Below are 22,959 nucleotides of genomic sequence, written 5' to 3'. Positions count from 1 at the left end.
ATTTAAGAATATTTAGGATGATGTACGAAACTCAAAACGACTTAGAAAATTTAATAATTTTCTCAATGATCTTGACCTTTGACCTTGACCTCATTTTGAAGGTCAAAGGTCATCGGTCTTAATCCAAGTGATTCCATGTCTCTATCTATATTAATGTAAAAGCTATAAGCTTAAAAAATGTTAATCAAGACATTCAGGGTCAATAATTTGTTTAGGGGTTTTCGGTTACTTTCGGTTAACTTCTCAATGCTAAAAATACTTTGAAAGACCTTGAAAATGGAAAAAAATTAATTTTGATGATGACCTTGACCTTTGACTTGACCTCATTTTGAAGGTCAAAGGTCATCGGTCTTAATGCAAGTGGTCCCATGTCTCTATCTCTATTAATACAAAAGTTATAGGCTTAGATAATGATATTGGAGACTTTCAGGGGCAATAACTATGCTTAAGGGTTTTCGTATCCCTTTGATTATTTTTTCTTTGCAAGAGGGTTTTACTGTGAATTCATTAGCGAAGGTTTCGTGTCTCTATGACTTTCCGTTAAGTAGGAGTAGCGATAACAAGGTTTTCGACGCGAGTCTCCGAAATTCACAGAAGGGTCAAAGTTCAAAGTTGTAATGCATACTATCAAAACCAATCAAGAAGTCAATACTTACCCATATAATATTTCAACGCTATCTTAAGCAGGAAAGAGAGTATAAAAAGTGCTATTTTTTCCTCTTTTCTGATGACCTTGACCTTTGACCTTGACCTAATTTTCAAGGTCAAAGGTCACCGATCCTATTCCAGTTGGTCCCATGTCTCTACGACAAACCGTTCTCAAGCTCGACATATTTTACGAATAAATTGCAAAACATAAAGAGGCATTAACTCCCTTTAGGGGACACCGAATCCCTTCATTTTAAATTCTTCCCTTCTACTAATTACCCTCTATGTTTTAGAAAAGGTTTTATCCTTCTATCATTTATGGTTACAAAGTAGAAGTGCTAACAATGATTTCTGCGAAAGGTCCAATAACTCCGTAAGGGGTCAAAGGTCAATTAGGCAGGGTGAACTGTATTCGTTTCTCAGGGAGTACTATATGATGGACTATAAAGTTTTTCGATAAGTCTTAAGACGAAAAATTTTTTTGACGGCAGGAAAATAATAATAAACAGAACAATAACAATAGGACTTTCCACAGAAAGGTGGAAAGCCCTAATAATAATAATAAGAAACAGAGTAAAACCAATATGTTCCCAAACTTCGTTTGGGGAACATAATAAGAAACAGAGTAAAACCAATATGTTCCCAAACTTTGTTTGGGGAACATAATAAGAAACAGAGTAAAACCAATATGTTCCCAAACTTTGTTTGGGGAACATAACTAGTACTTATTGTAACGGGGACCGTTACAGATGTTCCCCAAACATTCCCCCATTTAGTAAGTGGTGACATTTATTTCAGTACAAGTTGTTTTGACCATTGCAAACTGTGTAGCATGTGAATATATAACTATCTTATAACGTTCAGTCCATTTCATACTAGTTCAAATCAGGTATAAAGATCTGAGAATTTTGTGCACGTGCACCTACGTGCATGCACATGCTGAGAAGTAATTCGACCATCTCGATACATTAGAAGTCTTACTATAAGAGTACAAGAGAAGTTTCACAACTGTTCAATGAAAAATGAGAAATTAACGGCAACTCAAAACTACAAAGACCGAAATCAATGCACGTGCGTACACGTGCGCGTGAGTACCACACAGCAATTTTGTTGATGCTATTCAATAGACATTTGAACAATATACTTACTATATGAATTTGGTATCGATTGCTTCACTCATAAGAAAGTTATTGGGATTTCAAAATCGTCCAATCAGAATTAAGCTCACGTGCATGCGCGTGCAGGGAAGTTATTTTGAGACTATTAATAAATTGAGAGGCCTAAAACATACCTGCAACCTAATTTTCAAACCTATTCATTGCAATCTCAAAATGTTATAGACCAATACTTAAATTTAGACGTCAAAAATTACAATGCACGCGCATTCACGCGCACGCAATTTTGATAATGGAGAATTTGTTGACACCATTTCATAGACATTCATATCATAGATCCTCAGGGTAAATTTGAATTCATTTCTGTTTTTAATTCAATAGTTATGACCATTTAAGTACCCGAAAAATGAAAGAAAAGATATGCACGTGCATACACGGGCACGTGAGTATGACTCAGCATCAATGTTGATGACATTCAATAGACATTTGATAGATATACTTACAGTATGAATTTCATATTGTTTCCATCATTTATAAGAAAGTTATGGCGATTTGAAAATCCTCCAATCAGAATTAAGTACACGTGCATGCACGTGCCGGATCGTTATTTTGACTGTTTTCTTTTGTTAAGAATATCAAGATACATATACAATACAAGTTTGAAAAGATTTTGACAAAAAACAAAAAAGTTATGGTCATTGAAAGAATTGAATATTCAAATGTCAATGCACGTGCGTGCGCATGCGCGTTTTCAAATTTTATAACATAGATTTGTAGATATTTATAATCGTTACCTACCCTGCAAATATCATTAAATTGTCTTAATTTACATGAAAGTTATAAACGGTTTTCTTTTATCCAATCAAATTGAAGCACACGTGCATGCGCGTGCAGAATTGAAATTTTGACGATGCCAAACGGTTAAGGGTCTCAAGTTATACCTGCAATATAAATATCAAACGATTTCATTGAAAAATAAAAAAGTTATACGAATTCCAAAGTTTGTAAACAAAAAATCCAATGCACGTGCATGCACATGCATGCATTTTCAGACAAAATGACGTTCGTTCCGCACATCTACATAGAGTATTCTATCATCCTAAAAAGGTTTCATCTTGATCCCTTCAGTAGTTTCTGAGAACACTCGTGGACAAAAAAGGGTGACAAGAATAAAGAAAGAATAATAATAATAACTAGACACGATCTCGTTGCGAGCAACGAGTAGGTCTTCCGTCCGATTTGTTGATGCACTCGGAGTTAAAAAAAAAAAAAAAAGACAAATGAGTCCCAATTTAGTTTCCGACTTTAAGACACTTTAGATATAATCAATTTTTCATATCATAAGCTTCTGAAGCAAAGTTGCGGTGAAATTCGTTTGAAATTCGACTCTCCAGGCGAGCCATAAGGCCCTCGGGCCTATTTCTTGATGTCATTTGTTAGCCCTCTATAGACTCAACAACTTTAGTTCTATATGTCTTTACAAAATATTTACCTGTAAAAAGTTATTGAGATCGACCGATATTGACAAAAAATCGACTCTACAGGCGAGCCATTAGGACCATAGGTCTATTTCTTGATATCAATCGATAGATCTCGATAAACTGAACAACTTTTGTTCAATATGTCCTTACAAAATATTTACCAGTTACAAGTTTTTGAAATCGACTGATATCGACAAAAATCGACTCTACAGGCGAGCCATGAGGCCCACAGACCCATTTTTTGATATTGATCGATAGGTTATGACACATTGAACAACTTTTGTTCAATAATGCTTTTCAAAAAATATGTCGTTTTAAAGATATGAGGCGTCAAATATTTACGATTTTGGCCCTTAAAATCTCTAATTACGTAACATATGACCTACTTTTTGATTTGATAAGATCAAGCTCGTTGAGATGAACATTTCCGCTTCTACAACTTATTATGAAATATTAATAGTTTCTGAGATATTCTCAAAAACATTTGGACCCTTCTGAACCCCTAATTTAAAGGGCCAGCCCGTTTTGCTTGATATCGTAAGAAAGGCCTTGTCATTTTAAACATTTTTTGCTCAACAAGTATTTAGAAATTCTTTACCGTTCTCGAGTTATCTCTACAAGAAATATTTAGGGGCCAAACTGTAGCTCCCTAACGGGGCCACATAAGGAAAAAACGAAATGTACATATTGTTTAGATTATCATTCTGAACAAGTTTTGTTCAATAATGCTTTTCAAAATATTTGTCGTTTTCAAGATATGAGGCGTCAATTATTTATGATTTTGGCCCTTAAAATCCCTTATTACGTAACATATGACCTACTTTTTGATTTGATAAGAACAAGCTCGTTTAGATGAACATTTCCGCTTCAATGACTTATTACAAAATATTAATAGTTTCTGAGATATTCTCATCAACCTTTGGACCCTTCTGGGCCCCTAATTTAAAGGGTCAGCCCCTTTTGCTTGATATCGTAAGAAAGGTCATGACATTTCAAACATTTTTTGTTCAACAAGTATTTAGAAATTCTTTACCGTTCTCGAGTTATTTCTAGAAGTAATTTTTAGGGGCCAAACTGTAGCTCCCTAACGGGGCCACATAGGGTAAAAACGAAATATACATATTGTTCAGATCATCATTCTGAACAACTTTTGTTCTTTATTGCTTTTCAAAATATTTGTCGTTTTCGAGATACAAGGGGTAAAAAATTTATGGTTTTGGCCCTTAAAATTCCTTATTACGTAACATATGACCTAAATTTTTATATGAATAGATTTGGATTGTTGAGATGAACATTTTTTGTTCTTTGACTTATACCAAAATATTAATGATTTTTGAGATATTTGATCTAGACTTTGAGCCCTTCTAGATCCCTAATTTAAGGGGCTAGCCCCTAAATTTTGATATTTTCGAAAAGATCTCGTAAATGTGCACAACTTTTGTTCTACATGTCTTAACAAAATATTTGCAAGAAAAAAGATATTGGAGATCAAAGGTCCAAAATTGCCGAAATCGGCGAAAAATTTTGGCATCCATTTTTTCAGGTCCAGGCGAGCTCTTAGGCAAATCGCCTCCGGTAAAATCGAATCCCCCACAAATCTTCTAAAATGTTTACTCTATCTTGTGTAGAAATTTCAAGACTCTAGCTTCAAAAGTAACGGAGGAGATGTGTGGACAACAAGGCCCTTCAAAAAGTCACTAAAAGAGAGATAACTCCTGACCGGAAGTGACGTCAAGCACGAAATTTTGCAAGCAAAGTCTCGTCACCAAAAGACATCTTTCCTGAAAATTTCGTGAAAATCGAACCAGAAATGGCTGAGAAAAACGCGTGTACTACCAAGGAAAATAATAATAATAATAATAATGAAGAAGAAGAACGCGAACAATGAAGATTATTTGAATTCAATATCAAACAATCCAGCTTAATTGACCGAAGTTCTTTTGCTTATATTACTTTTGTGTTATCACCTTGGTGGCTTTACCGTGGTACGACGTATTCGTATAACGCACACCAAGTACGACTTAACCAAACGGACCAATACTTGCCTCTTCCGTTTCCGTCTACAAGCAGACAAGTCACGAATTTTCACTAGACGAAGTGCAATCTATATTATCGACTACTTCTCCATCCTTATTTGCCACCATCATGCCACCCGTGCGAACCAGGGTGACAAGACTTTCAGAGGTGGAAAGAAACCGTCAATTCGTGTCCCCAGCCCGGGGACGTGGGAGAAGACGTAGGCCAAACAGCGTGGCCACCGACTCCTCGAGGCCCATACCTACGGCATCCGCTGTTGTAAATGCAGCGGGGGGAACCACACAATCAGAGACTGACGACACTCATGCCATTCAGGACTTGCAGGCTAATCCGTCAGGTGAGTTTGACGTAAACCATCAATGTCTTATTCCCCCCATTGACATTTTCCCGCCGGCTGTCGACTTCGCGGGACCCAATTTCTCAGTCACGGAGTATCAACCCTCGGTAATCAATAGCTATTTCGATCCTGTCAGCTTTCATGTCCCGGAAAAACTCAAAAATCAAATTTGGGAGGGAAAATTTATCGACATTTCCTTACTGCTTAGGTCAGCGCGGGAACTGGACGGCCATCTTGAAACTCAGGGCCAAATCGAAATCCGAAATGGTGCCATGTGCCTCGTCAAGCCTAAACATAATTCCTTCCTGTCAATTGAAAAATGGTCATCGGCTTTCATTATTTTCACCAGTATCATGCTAGAAACACACCATAAGATCAGAATCAATTCTTCCATCAAGGAAGACCTTAGAGTATGGGAACAATTCCTAGCAAACTTCAACGGCATTTCGGTCATTTCCTCTCCGACATTGACATCGGATTCGTACTTGCAATTATACACAGATAGCGCTGGGGGAACAAAAGGGGGGTTTGGCATTTACTTTGCAGGTAGCTGGGCTCATGCAAGCTGGCCGCACAGCTGGAGTCTTTCGGACATAGTTAGGGACATGACATTCCTTGAGCTTTTCCCGGTATATGTAGCAATCGTGCTATGGTCGCCACAATTGGCTAACAAACGTATTCTTTTCCACATAGATAATTCTGCTGTAGTCCAGGTTATTAATTCCGCTACTTCAAAATCTCACAGGGTCATGAAAATTGTTCAAAAATTGGTTCTCATCACACTACAACACAACATTACAATCCAGGCGCAATACATACCCTCCAAACGCAACGTTATAGCAGATAGTATTTCTCGTTCGCAGTGGAGAAGATTTCGACATCTCGCCCCCCACGCCGACCAGTGGCCAACCCAGCTACCCAACCAAATATGGGATATCTAAAGGTAGAATCACAACGCCTCATCAACAACGCCCTGTCTGATAACTCCAACAAAGCTTACAATTCGGCACTGAAGAAATTCCATGCATTTGCCCAGATTTTTGGCATTGCTATTTCCTGGCCGTTACCTTTAGATATAATTTTAAACTTTATCGCATATTTGTCGTTACAACATATGTCCCCAAATACAGTTCAGTTATACATACGCGCATTGGCATATTTTCATAAAGTAAGGCAGGTATCAGATCCAACTGCCTCCTTCTTAGTCGCAAAAGCTCTACAAGGGTTGGCACGTGGCAACACAGCCCCAGATACTCGGTACCCGATTACCCTACCCATTCTAGAAAAATTGCTAGCGTATTTACCTTTTGTGTGCACATCCTCTTTCGAATCTACACTCTTTGCTAGCGCCTTCTCACTGGCCTATTTTGGTTTACTCCGAGTAGGCGAATTCACTCTGGCAAACTCCTGCAATAGCCGATATTCTCATTGCATTCAATTTCAACATGTTACTCTGGGGGAGGAAAGCAAACATGTCACATTCACTATACCTCATTCCAAAACCGACCAAACGGGCAAAAAAACCACTATATTCATTCGGAGTCAGCCCCACTCGATCGCATGCCCAGTCCACAGTATGCGCAATTTCCTAGCAATAAGGCCACACACCTCAGACACTCACTGTCTGTTCATCCACAGTAATGCTATGCCTTTGACTAGATTCCAATTTAATGCAGTACTGCAGAAAGCAATTCAGGCTATCGGTACACCAGGTCATTTTGGTACCCATAGTTTTCGAATCGGTCGGGCCACTGACTTGGCTCTACAGGGTTTTTCCGACCAGCAAATACAAACATTTGGGAGATGGAAGTCTTTAGCCTTTCAGAAATACATCCGCATGTAATGCCACTTCGCAGCCCTCGGACCACTACAGGACACACAATTTAAGTAATGACACCCTTGCCATCAATACATAACAAATAAGTAACCAAACCAAAGATATTTCAGATTGTTCAATATGGATCCTCGGGTCTTCAATCCCATTTTGGGCAGGTCAGTCGACATCAAACCGCACAGGCGGAAAAAACCTTGACTTGCCAGCCCACATTCATTGGCATGGAAGACGGGGGATGCAGTGGCAACAATTGGACCCCTTGGTGATGGACCTCCTGAGGAAGTATCCTGCACCTAGATTCATGGTGATACATCTAGGTTCAAACGACTTGGTCACCCCAGGCCTAACTGGCAAAAAGTTGGTAGAGGAAATAAAGTGTTCATTTCTCAGATATAATGCCCTAATCCCACAAACTACATTAGTATGGTCCTCCATCTTGCCCCGCCTATACTGGCATGGGGTTCCTGGCAAACTAGGTGGTAAGATTAACAAAAAACGTATAAAGGTTAACAAAAGAATTCTTAAGTTCGTGTTAGATTTGGGGGGGTTGGTCATTAACCATCACAACATCTCAGCAAGAAACGTGTGCTTATTTAGATTTGATGGAACACACCTTTCGGATATGGGCAACGACTTTTTCCTAAACAACATCAGGGCAGCTTTTCACATATTCATCAATCAACTAGGCAATTGTTACCCTCAACCTGTTTAACTGGGTCTGGCATTTTAGGGGGGGGGGGGGGGGGTAGTGGTTTTTCATGGTTATTGGAGGTACATCATATCGATGTCTGTGGCAGGTCTGGGGGGATATAATACAAGAATGTGTCCGTCCGATCTGGCCTGTTGTTCCCTGCCCATCTGTCATACAAAGACAGAGGGACTAATGTGGCTCATATGAGCAAGTACTGGCTCATATGAAGTAGAAAGCTGTGTATAGTGGTTCACGTGAAAAAGTTTTGATTCAAGTTAATTGGGGCACCCAGGACTGCAGTCTTGGTGTCCTCTCCACCTCCTTAACTGGGAGGGGAGACCCCAGTTCCGGAATACCAGGGGGAGGTACTGGTATGACTCACCGGGGGGCTATTTGGTGGAACAGGGTAAAGCAGATCGGACGGGCCCGTTTTCGGTCCCTTGATGTCGCAGTCTGGGACGTCGGCTCTCGTGCTCACACGAGGCCACCGGTTTGCCCTAATACCTATGGTCGGTACTCCGGATATCCCTTTAGACCTGCAATTTTTTACTTTGTACATGTACATGTAACATGCGGCCGTAGCTGCCAATTCACCCTGTGTGCACTATGTCCATTTTAGTTCGATCGTTTCATGTTATGAAATATGTCTGGTTATTCTAATAAATATAAAAAAGCTCAGTATGTGTTCTCTATCAGCTAAAAGGCCAAAGGGGCCAAGAGAGTGGGCACCCAATATGGTTAGTTAGGGACTACCACCGGAGTGTTCAATTAATGAAGATTATTTGAATTCAATATCAAACAATCCAGCTTAATTGACCGAAGTTCTTTTGCTTATATTACTTTTGTGTTATCACCTTGGTGGCTTTACCGTGGTACGACGTATTCGTATAACGCACACCAAGTACGACTTAACCAAACGGACCAATACTTGCCTCTTCCGTTTCCGTCTACAAGCAGACAAGTCACGAATTTTCCCCACCCACCCTTCCCAATTTCCAAAAATAAAAAATGATGCAATGACAAGCCATTGCCATATGCCCTACTATGTAATCTGCTGCCAGTTTATATTTTTCAGAATCGAGGCCAGAAATAGACCTCATGCAGAAGGAACAGACGTCACACCTCTTTTCAACTGGACTCGACCAGACACAAGTGCAACTGCGAGCTTGACTGACACTGTAAACTGTTTGGTCTAATTTTGGTCAACATCCATTACTTTCCCCTTCTTTACACATGTCGCATTGTTACTTAATCAGGGCAGGTCTGGGGGGATATAATACAAGAATGTGTCCGTCCGATCTGGCCTGTTGTTCCCTGCCCATCTGTCATACAAAGACAGAGGGACTAATGTGGCTCATATGAGCAAGTACTGGCTCATATGAAGTAGAAAGCTGTGTATAGTGGTTCACGTGAAAAAGTTTTGATTCAAGTTAATTGGGGCACCCAGGACTGCAGTCTTGGTGTCCTCTCCACCTCCTTAACTGGGAGGGGAGACCCCAGTTCCGGAATACCAGGGGGAGGTACTGGTATGACTCACCGGGGGGCTATTTGGTGGAACAGGGTAAAGCAGATCGGACGGGCCCGTTTTCGGTCCCTTGATGTCGCAGTCTGGGACGTCGGCTCTCGTGCTCACACGAGGCCACCGGTTTGCCCTAATACCTATGGTCGGTACTCCGGATATCCCTTTAGACCTGCAATTTTTTACTTTGTACATGTACATGTAACATGCGGCCGTAGCTGCCAATTCACCCTGTGTGCACTATGTCCATTTTAGTTCGATCGTTTCATGTTATGAAATATGTCTGGTTATTCTAATAAATATAAAAAAGCTCAGTATGTGTTCTCTATCAGCTAAAAGGCCAAAGGGGCCAAGAGAGTGGGCACCCAATATGGTTAGTTAGGGACTACCACCGGAGTGTTCAATTAATAATAGTAAGGTCTTCCGCAGGAGACGGAAGACCTTAATAATAATAATAATGAAGAAGAAGAACGCGAACAATAATAGTAAGGTCTTCCGCAGGAGACGGAAGACCTTAATAATGAAGAAGAAGAACGCGAACAATAATAGTAAGGTCTTCCGCAGGAGACGGAAGACCTTAATGAAGAAGAAGAACGCGAACAATAATAGTAAGGTCTTCCGCAGGAGACGGAAGACCTTAATAAGAAACAGAGTAAAACCAATATGTTCCCAAACTTTGTTTGGGGAACATAATAAGAAACAGAGTAAAAACAATATGTTCCCAAACTTTGTTTGGGGAACATAATTAGATGTGCAAAATAAAGATAAATACAATGTTTGATATGATTTTAAAACTTATTTACGATAAAATTGACTTTTCCCAATTTGACTGAAATGTCGACAATTTTTCCCAATTCGAAAGCCACAGAACCCTTGTAAAACGTAGAAAAATCACTGGGTATAGGAACGTGAAGAAAATAGATTTATATGGTTTTTTTGATTTCTTGCGTTCTTACAGACGTAAATCTTGAAGAAGTTAGGAATATTTCTGTTATATCCTTAAATTAAAGCTTAACCTGGAATTAGTGTATGAAAATAGCATAGATTGATATCCATCTGCCATTAAATGATGCGGATCTGTTGGGGGAAAAAAAAATCTCATTTGTCTTTAATATTTTTCTCAGAAAATAAAAATTAAAAGATAAAATCCTTCCACCCGCCCCATACTTTTTGCTGACCCAGGATGATAATCTACTAATTAAGTTGAATTGGCCTTAGGGCTTTTCGACTGAGGTTGGAAAGACCTTTTGTTTTCGTCTTTTTTATTATTATTCTTTTTATTCTTGACAGATTTCTGTCAGCATTTTCAAGAAAGCGGTGATCAATACGGAAACAAGTTTACAAGATTCTTATAGAAAATATAACCGTGTTCTGTAAATAAGCTTTTGCACTTACAGTTTTTAGCTCAAGTGAGCTTTTCTGATCACCTGTTGTCTGTCGTCTGTCCGTCCGTCTTTGAAATACATATTATGCATAAAAGGTTTGCTGGAATAAATTACAAAAAAGCCCTTTAATAATAATGTTTTATTTTGATAATTTCATAGATGTAATAAATTTGATGTCATACTGTCATTTAACATTTATACTTCATTGTATTTTTGCAGTTAAAGTTGTCTAAGTATATTATATATATGCCACTTCAAAGAGAGTGGGTTTTGATATAAACAATATAATTTTTGGTGAATTACCATTTCATAATCCAATGCAGTCATTAACTTTCTTATTGTCTTTACCAAAAATTACATTTTTTATTAGGTCATCTGAGTAAACTCAGTTGACCTATTGCAATTGGTTTTCGTCCGTTGTGTGTTGTGCATCGTGCGTTAAGAATTGAACATTTTTTACTTCTTAATAACTACCAGTCCAATTCTTTTCAAGTTTGGTATGAAGCATCATTGGGACAAGGGGGGCATCAATTGTAAATTTCAGGACTTCAGCACCCCTGGGGCCTTAGGGGTGGGGCAAAAACTGTCCAAAATTGACCAATTTTCAAAAATCTTCTTCTCAAGAACCACATACATGTAATGAAATCTAAATGCATAGTGATGTAGAGCAGGAAGGCCTCTACCAAATTTATAAGTTTCATGATCCCCAGGGTAGGGGTTCTGACACCAGGGTGGAGCCAAACTTGTAATATGGTGTTTATGTGTAAAACACTTAAATTACATCTTCTTTAATGCTATTGATACTACATTGATTGTAAATATATATTTAGGAAGAATAGTTAGTCCTTTACCAAAATTGTAAATTTGATTATTCCAGGGATAGGGGTTTTGGTATCAGGGTGGGGCCAAAACGGTCAGTTATTAAATGTGTGAACAATAGACATTTTTAACTTCTTCTTGATAAATATCATTCCAATTCTTTTCAAATTTGGTATGAAACATATATAGAACAAAGGGAACATAAATTGTAAATTTCAGGATTTCTACACCCCTGGGGCTTTAGGGGCGGGGCAAAAACTGGCCAAAAATGACAAATTTTCAAAAACCTTTTTGTCAAGAACCACACACATATAAGAAAAACTTAATACATAGTAATATAGAGCAGGAAGGCCTCTACCAAAATTGTAAATTTCATGATCCCCGGGGTAGGAGTTCTGACCCCAGGGCGGGGCCAAACTTGTTATATAGTGTTTATGTGTAAAACACGTACTTAAATAACATCTTCTTTAGTGCTATTGATTCTAAATTGAAAGTAAATAGATATTAGAAAGAACAGGTAGTCCTTTACCAAAGTTGTAAATTTGATGATCCCAGGGGTAGGGGTTTTGGTATCAGGGTGCAGGTAGTCTTTTACCAAAATTGTAAATTTGATTTTCCCCAGAGTAAGAGTTTTGACCCCAGGGTGGGGCCAAACTTAGTATATATAGTATTTATGTGTAAGTTTGCTGATACTGTATAAAATATAAGTGCATGCATACTTAGAAATAGCAGAAAAGGATGTACAAAAAATGGTGAATTTCATAACCCAGGGTTATTACTTTAGGATGAGTCCAAATTAGTCATATATTTTGATGTTTTAATGTTAATACACCTATTATTTAAAGCCTTTCATCAGTGTATGTACTTTTGAGGGCAGTGAAGTTTTAAGAACACATCTTGTTTTATACTGTTGCTGAACATTAGAATTTAGCTTAGATATTCAGAACAGGAATTTTTTTACTAGATTTCATAGCCCATGGAAGTAGTGATACTTTTTCACTAGTATTCAGTTGACCGATAATGTGGGCCACTTGTTTTTTCTGTTTCAGCCAGGAAATGACTGACTTTCAGATAATTTGAAGATGTTTGAATTACTATGGCCAGAGTGGCAGTTTTGCATACTATACACGACCATTCCTCACGAGAAATTGAAGACTAGACTTTTTGACATCATAGACAGTTGCTTCAACAAAAACGGAAAACGGAAATATTCATATCTAGTGATCAGTCATTCAAAAACTTACTTTGTTAAACACCACTCTGATTCCACCCACAAGTACTCTGAAGTTGAAATAAAAAATATGCTAGAGTTCCTCATTGACAATATCTTCGTGGTCTTTGGTGATCAGGTCTTCCAACAGTCTGTTGGAATTCCCATGGGCACGAATTGTGCTCCTTTGTTAGCTGACCTGTTTCTATATTCATATGAAGCAGAATTTATTCAAAAACTTCTACGCGAGAAGAAAAAATATCTCACTGTGGCCTTCAATATTTAGATATATCGATGACGTTTTGTCTATTAACAATAATAGCTTTCATTCATATGTCGATTTGATATATCCCTGTGAGCTCGAAATAAAAGACACCACAGAGTCGTCCACTTCTGCTTCATACTTAGATATTTTATTGAAAGTAGACATTAACGGCAAACTGACCACTCAACTGTATGACAAACGGGATGATTTCAGTTTCTCCATCGTCAACTTCCCATATTTATGTAGCAATATTCCATTATCACCTGCATATGGTGTTTATATATCTCAACTGATTCGATATGCAAGAGCTTGTTCTGCGTATAGTCAGTTTTTAAATCGAGGTAAGCTACTGACAAACAATTTGATGGTTAATGGGGTTTCAACAGTCTCAATTGAAGTCAGCATTTCGCAAATTCTATGGTCTTTAAAACGATCTAGTTCGTCAATACAACCTATCATTGGGTCAAATGCTGTCTGACGTGTTTCATACCGATTGTTAAGCCGTTCTTGGCACACTGATTTTGACTGCAGATAACTCCGATTACCTGATCAGGATATAGGGCTCACGGCGGGTGTGACTGTCAACAGGGGATGCTTACTCCTCCTAGACACCTGATCCCATCTCTGTTGTGTCCAGGGGTCCGTGTTTGCCCAACTATCTATTTTGTATTGCTTATAGGAGTAAATGAGATTGATCACTGTTCGTTATCTTCACCTAAAAGCTGCAATATTATATCTTGGATTTTAGGTATTATGCTGGTGTGTTCGACAAAAAAACAGGCAAGATGAGAATATGTGATGCAGAGATCTTTCAGATGCATCCAAAACCTTCAGGTAACTCATTTATTTCTTTTTGCAGTTTAGCAAGAAATAATGAATGGAAAATAATTGTAAAATACTGTGGAATCATGAGTTTTTTAGCTCACCTGGACGCCGTTTCATCAATAAGTGTAAATTTTCAACTAACTAAGTCTTATGCCGACTACGTAAATCTAGTTACGTATAATCTTAGTTTAGCGCAAACCGCGTTTCACGAAACGACGTAAATACATGCGTACGTTACTACTCGACTAAGTTTTCAACTAAGCTTACGTGCTTAGTTACCACGTCCTGAGCATGCGTACATCATACTTTCGTTTTTTCACTTGTCGTCTGGACCAAAATAATGAATGAAAAGAATGCAAAGAAAATGCACAAGCGGAATTGGGAGGAGATAGAGATGGCCGTGTTGGCAGAGGCAGTAAAATTTACCTATACCATACTATTTGGGCACTGCATACTAAATCAAACATATCACTCCATAAACAAAATTTGTTTTTATCTATATAAGTCTATGTATATATTTTACATCTCTTCTTCTACAATTTAAAGTAGTTGTTTTATGATTTCAAAGGTTATTATATTTTAAGTGCATGTAGGTCGACACGATACATCTACATTGTATATAGATATTAACTATATAAATATACTTTAATTGGATAATTAATGTAGACTCATAGGCCTAAATGTGTTTGAACAAATTGAATATGTGTGCATATTTATGTTCCCCAAACAAAGTTTGGGAACATATTGTTTTTACTCTGTTTCTTCTTATTAAGGTCTTCCGTCTCCAACAGAAGACCTTCTAGTGATTCTACTGTTTATTATGTTCCCCAAACAAAGTTTGGGAACATATTGGTTTTACTCGGTTTCTTATTAAGGTCTTCCGTCTCCTGCGGAAGACCTTACTATTATTGTTCGCGTTCTTCTTCTTCATTATTATTATTATTTTCCTTGGTAGTACACGCGTTTTTCTCAGCCATTTCTCGATCGATTTTCACGAAATTTTCAGGAAAGATGTCTTTTCGTGCTTGACGTCACTTCCGGTCAGGAGTTATCTGTCTTTTAGTGACTTTTTGAAGGGCCATGTTGTCCACACATCTCCTCCGTTAGTTTTGAAGCTAGAGTCTTGAAATTTCTACACAAGATAGAGTAAACATTTTAGAAGATTTGTGGGGGATTCGATTTTACCGGAGGCGATTTGCCTAAGAGCTCGCCTGGACCTGAAAAAATGGATGCCAAAATTTTTCGCCGATTTCCGCGATTTTTGACCTTTGATCTCCAATATCTTTTTTCTTGCAAATATTTTGTTAAGACATGTAGAACAAAAGTTGTGCACATTTACGAGATCTTTTCGAAAATATCAAAATTTAGGGGCTAGCCCCTTAAATTAGGGATTTAGAAGGGCTCAAAGTCTAGATCAAATATCTCAAAAATCGTTAATATTTTGGTATAAGTCAAAGAACAAAAAATGTTCATCTCAACAATCCAAATCTATTCATATAAAAATTTAGGTCATATGTTACGTAATAAGGGATTTTAAGGGCCAAAACCATAAATTTTTACCCCTTGTATCTCGAAAACAACAAATATTTTGAAAAGCAATAAAGAACAAAAGTTGTTCAGAATGATGATCTGAACAATATGCATATTTCGTTTTTACCCTATGTGGCCCCGTTAGGGAGCTACAGTTTGGCCCCTAAAAATTACTTCTAGAAATAACTCGAGAACGGTAAAGAATTTCTAAATACTTGTTGAACAAAAAATGTTTGAAATGTCATGACCTTTCTTACGATATCAAGCAAAAGGGGCTGACCCTTTAAATTAGGGGCCCAGAAGGGTCCAAAGGTTGATGAGAATATCTCAGAAACTATTAATATTTTGTAATAAGTCATTGAAGCGGAAATGTTCATCTAAACGAGCTTGTTCTTATCAAATCAAAAAGTAGGTCATATGTTACGTAATAAGGGATTTTAAGGGCCAAAATCATAAATAATTGACGCCTCATATCTTCAAAACGACAAATATTTTGAAAAGCATTATTGAACAAAAGTTGTTCAGAATGATAATCTAAACAATATGTACATTTCGTTTTTTCCCTATGTGGCCCCGTTATATAGCTACAGTTTGGCCCCTAAATATTTCTTGTAGAGATAACTCGAGAACGGTAAAGAATTTCTAAATACTTGTTGAGCAAAAAATGTTTAAAATGACAAGGCCTTTCTTACGATATCAAGCAAAACGGGCTGGCCCTTTAAATTAGGGGTTCAGAAGGGTCCAAATGTTTTTGAGAATATCTCAGAAACTATTAATATTTTATAATAAGTTGTAGAAGCGGAAATGTTCATCTCAACGAGCTTGATCTTATCAAATCAAAAAGTAGGTCATATGTTACGTAATTAGAGATTTTAAGGGCCAAAATCGTAAATATTTGACGCCTCATATCTTTAAAACGACATATATTTTGAAAAGCATTATTGAACAAAAGTTGTTCAATGTGTCATAACCTATCGATCAATATCAAAAAATGGGTCTGTGGGCCTCATGGCTCGCCTGTAGAGTCGATTTTTGTCGATATCAGTCGATTTCAAAAACTTGTAACTGGTAAATATTTTGTAAGGACATATTGAACAAAAGTTGTTCAGTTTATCGAGATCTATCCATTGATATCAAGAAATAGGCCTATGGTCCTAATGGCTTGCCTGTAGAGTCGATTTTTTGTCAATATCGGTCGATCTCAATAACTTTTTACAGGTAAATATTTTGTAAAGACATATAGAACTAAAGTTGTTGAGTCTATAGAGGGCTAACAAATGACATCAAGAAATAGGCCCGCGGGCCTTATGGCTCGCCTGGAGAGTCGAATTTCAAACGAATTTCACCGCAACTTTGCTTCAGAAACTTATGATATGAAAAATTGATTATATCTAAAGTGTCTTAAAGTCGGAAACTAAATTGGGACTCATTTGTCTTTTTTTTTTTTTTTTTTAACTCTGAGTGCATCAACAAATCGGACGGAAGACCTACTCGTTGCTCGCAACGAGATCGTGTCTAGTTATTATGTTCCCCAAACGAAGTTTGGGAACATATTGGTTTTACTCTGTTTCTTATTATTATGTTCCCCAAACAAAGTTTGGGAACATATTGGTTTTACTCTGTTTCTTATTATTATTATTATTTTTCTTTCTTTCTTCTTGGGACTTTTTTGTCCACGAGTGTTCTCAGAAACTACTAAAGGAACCAAGATGAAACCTTTTTAGGATGATAGTATAGTATATGTAGATGTGCGGAACGAATGTCATTTTGTCTGAAAACGCATGCATGTGCATGCACGTGCATTGAATTTTTTGTTGACAAACTTTGGAATCAGTCTAACTTATTTATTTTTCAATGAAATCGATTGATATTTTTATCGTAGGTATAACTTGAGACTCTTAACTGTTTGGCATTGTCAAAATTTCAATTTTGCACGTGCATGCACAAGTGCTTTAATTTGATTGGATAATACAAAACCGTCTATAACTTTCATGTTAATAAAGAAAATCTAATGATATTTACAGCATAGGTAGACATGACAAGTACCTACAGATCAATGTGATAAAATTTGCAAACACGCATGCGCACGCACGTGCATTGTCTTTTGAAGGTTCAATTCTTTCAATGACCATAACTTTTTTGTTTTTTGTCAAAATCATTTTAAATTTGGGTTGTATATGTATCTTGATATTCTTAACAAACATGTATACTCATAATTACTATCTGGCACGTGCATGCACGTGTGCTAAATTCTGATTGGACGATTTTCAACACGCCATAACTTTCTTGTAAATAATGGAAACAATATGAAATTTATACTGTAAGTATATCTATCAAATGCCTATTGAACGACATCAACATTGATGCTCAGTCATACTCACGTGCCCGTGAATGCACGTGCATAGCTTTTCTTTCATTTTTCGGGTACTAAAATGGTCATAACTATTGAATTAAAAACTGAAATGAATTCAAATTTACCCTGAGGATCTATGATATGAATGCCTATGAAATGGTGTTAACAAATTTTCCATTATCAAAATCGGATGCGCGTGAATGCGCATGCATTGTAATTTTTGACGTCTAAATTCAAGTCTTGGTCTATAACATTTTTAGATTGGAATGAATAGGTTTGAAATTTAGTTTACAGGTATGTTTTCGGCCTTTCAATTTATTAATAGTGTCAAAATCACTTCCCTGCACGCGCATGCACGTGTGCTTAATTCTGATTGGACGATTTTGAAATCCCAATAACTTTCTGATGAGTGAAGCAATCGATACCAAATTCATATAGTAAGTATATTGTTCAAATGTCTATTGAATAACATCAACAAAATTGCTGTGTGGTACTCACGCGCACGTGTATGCACGTGCATTGATTTCAGTCTTTGTAGTTTTGAGTTGCCGTTAATTTATCGTTTTTCATTGAACAGTTGTGAAACTTCTCTTGTACTCATATAGTAAGATTTCTAATGTATCGAGATGGTCGAATTCTTTATATGCACGTGCATGCACGTACGTGCACGTGCACAAAACTCTCAGATCTTTATAACTGATTTGAACTAGTATGAAATGGACTGAACGTTATAAGATAGTTATATATTCACATGCTACACAGTTTGCAATGGTCAAAACCACTTGTACTGAAATAAATGTCACCACTTACTAAATGGGGGAATATTTGGGGAACATCTGTAACGGTCCCCGTTACAATAAGTACTAGTTATTATTATTATTATTATTATTATTATTTTTTCTTTCTTCTTGGGACTTTTTTGTCCACGAGTGTTCTCAGAAACTACTCAAGGGATCAATATGAAACCTTTTTAGGATGATAGTATAGCATATGTAGATGTGCGGAACGAATGTCATTTTGTCTGAAAATGCATGCATGTGCATGCACGTGCATTGGATTTTTTGTTTACCAACTTTGGAATGAGTCTAACTTTTTTATTTTTCAATGAAATCGTTTCCTATTTATATCGTAGGTATAACAAGGGACCCTTAACTGTTTGGCATCGTCAAAATTTCACTTCTGCATGCGCATGCACGTGTGCTTCAATTTGATTGGATAATACAAAACCGTTTATATCATTCATGCCAATCAAGGAAATTTAATGATATTTACAGGATAGGTAGACATTTCAAATATCTACAGATCGATGTAATAAAAATTGCAAACGCGCATGCGCACGCACGTGCATTGTCTTTTGAAGGTTCAATTCTTTCAATGACCATAACTTTTTTGTTTTTTGTCAAAATCTTTTCAAACTTGTATTGTATATGTATCTTGATATTCTTAACAAAAGTGTACAGTCATAATTACCATCCGGCACGTGCATGTACGTGTGCTAAATTCTGATTGGACGATTTTCAAATCGCCATAACTTTCTTATAAATGATGGAAACAATATGAAATTTATACTGTAAGTATATCTATCAAATGTCTATTGAATGACATCAACATTGATGCTGAGTCAAACTCACGTGCGCGTGTATGCACGTGCATAGCTTTTCTTTCATTTTTCGGGTACTAAAATGGTCATAACTATTGAATTAAAAACTCAAATGAATTCAAATTTACCCTGAGGATCTATGATATGAATGTCTTTGAAATGGTCTCAAGAAATTTTCCATTATCAAAATCGCGTGCGCGTGAATGCGCGTGCATTGTAATTATTGACGTCTAAATTTAAGTATTGGTCTATAACATTTTGAGATTGCAATGAATAGGTTTGAAAATTAGGTTGCAGGTATGTTTTAGGCCTCTCAATTTATTAATAGTCTCAAAATCACTTCCCTGCATGCGCATACACGTGCACTTAATTCTGATTGGACGATTTTGAAATCCCAATAACTTTCTTATGAGTGAAGCAATCGATACCAAATTCATATAGTAAGTATATTGTTCAAATGTCTTTTGATTAGCATCAACAAAATTGCTGTGTCGTACTCACGCGCACGTGTATGCACGTGCATTGATTTCGGTCTTTGTAGTTTTGAGTTGCCGTTAATTTCTCGTTTTTCATCGAACAGTTGTGAAACTTCTGTTGTACTCATATGGTAAGACTTCTGATGTATCGAGATGGTCGAATTATTTATCTCCACGTGCATGCACGTACGTGGACGTGCACAAAACTCTCAGATCTTTATAACTGATTTGAACTAGTATGAAATGGACTGAACGATATAAGATAGTTATATATTCACATGCTACACAGTTTGCAATGGTGAAAACAACTTGTACTGAAATAAATGACACCACTTACTAAATGGGGGAATGTTTGGGGAACATCTGTAACGGTCCCCGTTACAATAAGTACTAGTTAAGGTCTTCCGTTTCCAACGGAAGACCTTCTAGTGATTCTACTGTTTTTTCTTATTATTATTTTTTTTTTCCCTTTCGTCTCCGAGACCGTTGGATGGATTTTCCTGAAACTTTCACAGGTTATAGGGAACGATGGTACCTCGAGGCATTTTTTTCATTTTTTCAAAATTCACTTCCGTTCGTCAGATACGTCCGATTTTCCGGTTTTTGAAAGAAACTTTGTCCGGGGGTAAACTTGAAAACCACTAAAGATAATCGAATGAAACTTTCAGGGATGATAGATCTATTTTCTCTATGGTGCATGCACGTAATATTTTTTGTCGCCGTCACTTCCGGTCGTCACCGGAAGTGATCAAATAAATCATCAATTTCAAACTTTTTTCTTTCAAATTGAAAGCTACTTTGGTTTACTATATCTCGTTCTAATTCTCAAAAAATGTTGACCCCACCGGAAGTTGAATCTCCAACTTCCGGTTATATCAAAGAAAGACTATTCATTCTCTCATTTTTCAGTGCCATAAATCTCGGTCATGAAACTAGTTAATGAGTTGAGTTTTACATATATTATAGTCACTATAAATGTCTAGAGTAACGTCAAATATTTTTGTAAAATTCACTTCCGGTCGGCAAATACGGCTAATGAGCTGTTTTCGTTGTCAATCGTTTTTCTCAGAAACGGTAAAAGATAGAGTCACCAAAATTTCAGAGTTAATAGATCTCACTTTGTAGGGGTGCAGTAGGGGGGTAAGAATGTCGGCCGTCACTTCCGGTCGTCACCGGAAGTGATTAATAAATCATAAATTTCAAACTTTTTTCCTTAAAATTGAAACCTATATCGGTTTATTAGGTCTCGTTCTAATTCTCAAAAACTATTGACCCCACTGGAAGTTGAATCTCCAACTTCCGGTTATATGAAAGAAAAACTATTCATTCTCTCATTTTTCAGTGCCATAAATCTCGGTCATAAAACAAGTTAATGATTTGAATTTTACATATGTTATAGACATTATAAATGTCTAGTGTAAATTTAAATATTTTTGTAAAATTCACTTCCGGTCGTGAGATATGGGGTGGACATATTCAAATCTTGTTTTTTCAGTTTCTCAATAATGAATATAGATAGACGCTTGAAACTTGTAGAGTTGATCAACTAACATTAGTCCATTGTACACATACATTCAATTTTTTCGTCCGTCACTTCCGGTCTATACCGGAAGTATTTGAAAAATGTCGATTTTCCGATTTCTTCGAGTGATTTCTGAGATGGTGGATAGATTTTCTTGAAATTTTCAGGAATAATGTCTTATGAAAGGACCTTCCTATAACTATTTTTGTTTTTACAAAATTCACTTCCTGTCGGAAAATATGGGCGATTTTCTGTTTCTCAAAAGGAATTTTGTCCAGCATTTTTCTTGGAAAAGGTAAAATATAGGTTCATCAATTATTCAGGAATTATAAATCTCCGTTTGCAGTCGTGCAGTAGAGGGTTGAACATGTCGACCGTCACTTCCTGTCGTCACCGGAAGTGATTGAAAGAATCGCAAATTTCAAACTTTTTCTTGTAAATTGAAACCTATACTAGTTTATTAAGTCTCTTTGAAAGTGTCAAAAGAATATTGACTCCGTTGGTAGTCAAAACAACTACTTCCGGTTTCTTGATAAAATACCTTTTTACTTTTCATCTCTTTGTCACCATAAATCTCGCGTATATTTGAAGTCTTTCATATGATTTTCACATATCATAATAAAAGTATCAACTTCTAGAGTTTGGATCATTTTGTTTTTCAAAATTGACTTCCGGTCGATAGTAACCTACTACTTTTTCTTTCTTTAGTCTACTTCTTTTTGTTGAGAACTCTTTGAGATAGAGACGTGAAATTTTCAGGGAATATAGACAGTAAAGAGTAGCTGTCATTTATAGGAAAACGCATCATAAAAGTACTTCCGGTCATCACCGGAAGTTATGAGAAATGAGTAAAAAATTCGATAATACATTTCTCATTCATTGTTAAGGCACATTTTCTGATATATTTAAATGGTTTTCGTAGGAACAGAAAGCTCTTTACCGGAAGTGATCTAACGGAAGACCTACTCATTACTAGTAATGAGTTTCTAGTTATTATTATTATTCTTTCTTTCTTCTTGGGACTTTTTTGTCCACGAGTGTTCTCAGAAACTACTCAAGGGATCAATATGAAACCTTTTTAGAATGATAGTATAGCATATGTAGATGTGCGGAACGAATGTCATTTTGTCTGAAAATGCATGCATGTGCATGCACGTGCATTGGATTTTTTGTTTACAAACTTTGGAATAAGTCTAACTTTTTTATTTTTCAATGAAATCGTTTGTTATTTATATCGTAGGTATAACTTGGGACCCTTAACTGTTTGGCATCGTCAAAATTTCAATTCTGCACGCGCATGCACGTGTGCTTC

The 22,959-nt window shown here is 36.9% G+C and overlaps 1 protein-coding gene and 1 long non-coding RNA gene across 7 annotated transcripts in view; both read left to right on the top strand.

Annotated features, from left to right (window-relative positions):
* Nucleotides 1-22,959, top strand: part of LOC125679942 (DNA-directed RNA polymerase I subunit RPA49-like) — a 146,898-nt gene that overhangs the window by 29,566 nt on the left and 94,373 nt on the right. For 5 of the 6 annotated variants that reach the window (XR_008800007.1, XM_056154401.1, XM_056154399.1 and 2 more), the window contains one exon: nt 14,090-14,175. Coding sequence is in view for 5 of the 6 variants with exons in the window: in XM_056154401.1 (XP_056010376.1) it covers nt 14,090-14,175 (86 nt within the window). In the remaining variant the exon portion in view is untranslated. Of the gene's footprint in view, nt 1-4,872; nt 9,977-14,089; nt 14,176-22,959 lie in introns of those variants that run through there. The other variant, XM_056154400.1, reaches the window with a different exon arrangement.
* On the top strand, nt 14,904-21,444 carry LOC130051772 (uncharacterized). The gene is made up of 2 exons (XR_008800008.1): nt 14,904-14,939; nt 20,525-21,444. It is a non-coding gene; the product is annotated as an uncharacterized LOC130051772 (long non-coding RNA).

This window comes from Ostrea edulis, chromosome 2 (genome assembly GCF_947568905.1).
Source record: "Ostrea edulis chromosome 2, xbOstEdul1.1, whole genome shotgun sequence".
In the NCBI taxonomy this organism is placed as follows: Eukaryota; Metazoa; Mollusca; class Bivalvia; order Ostreida; family Ostreidae; genus Ostrea; species Ostrea edulis.
This window is presented reverse-complemented; position numbering and strand designations above follow the sequence as displayed.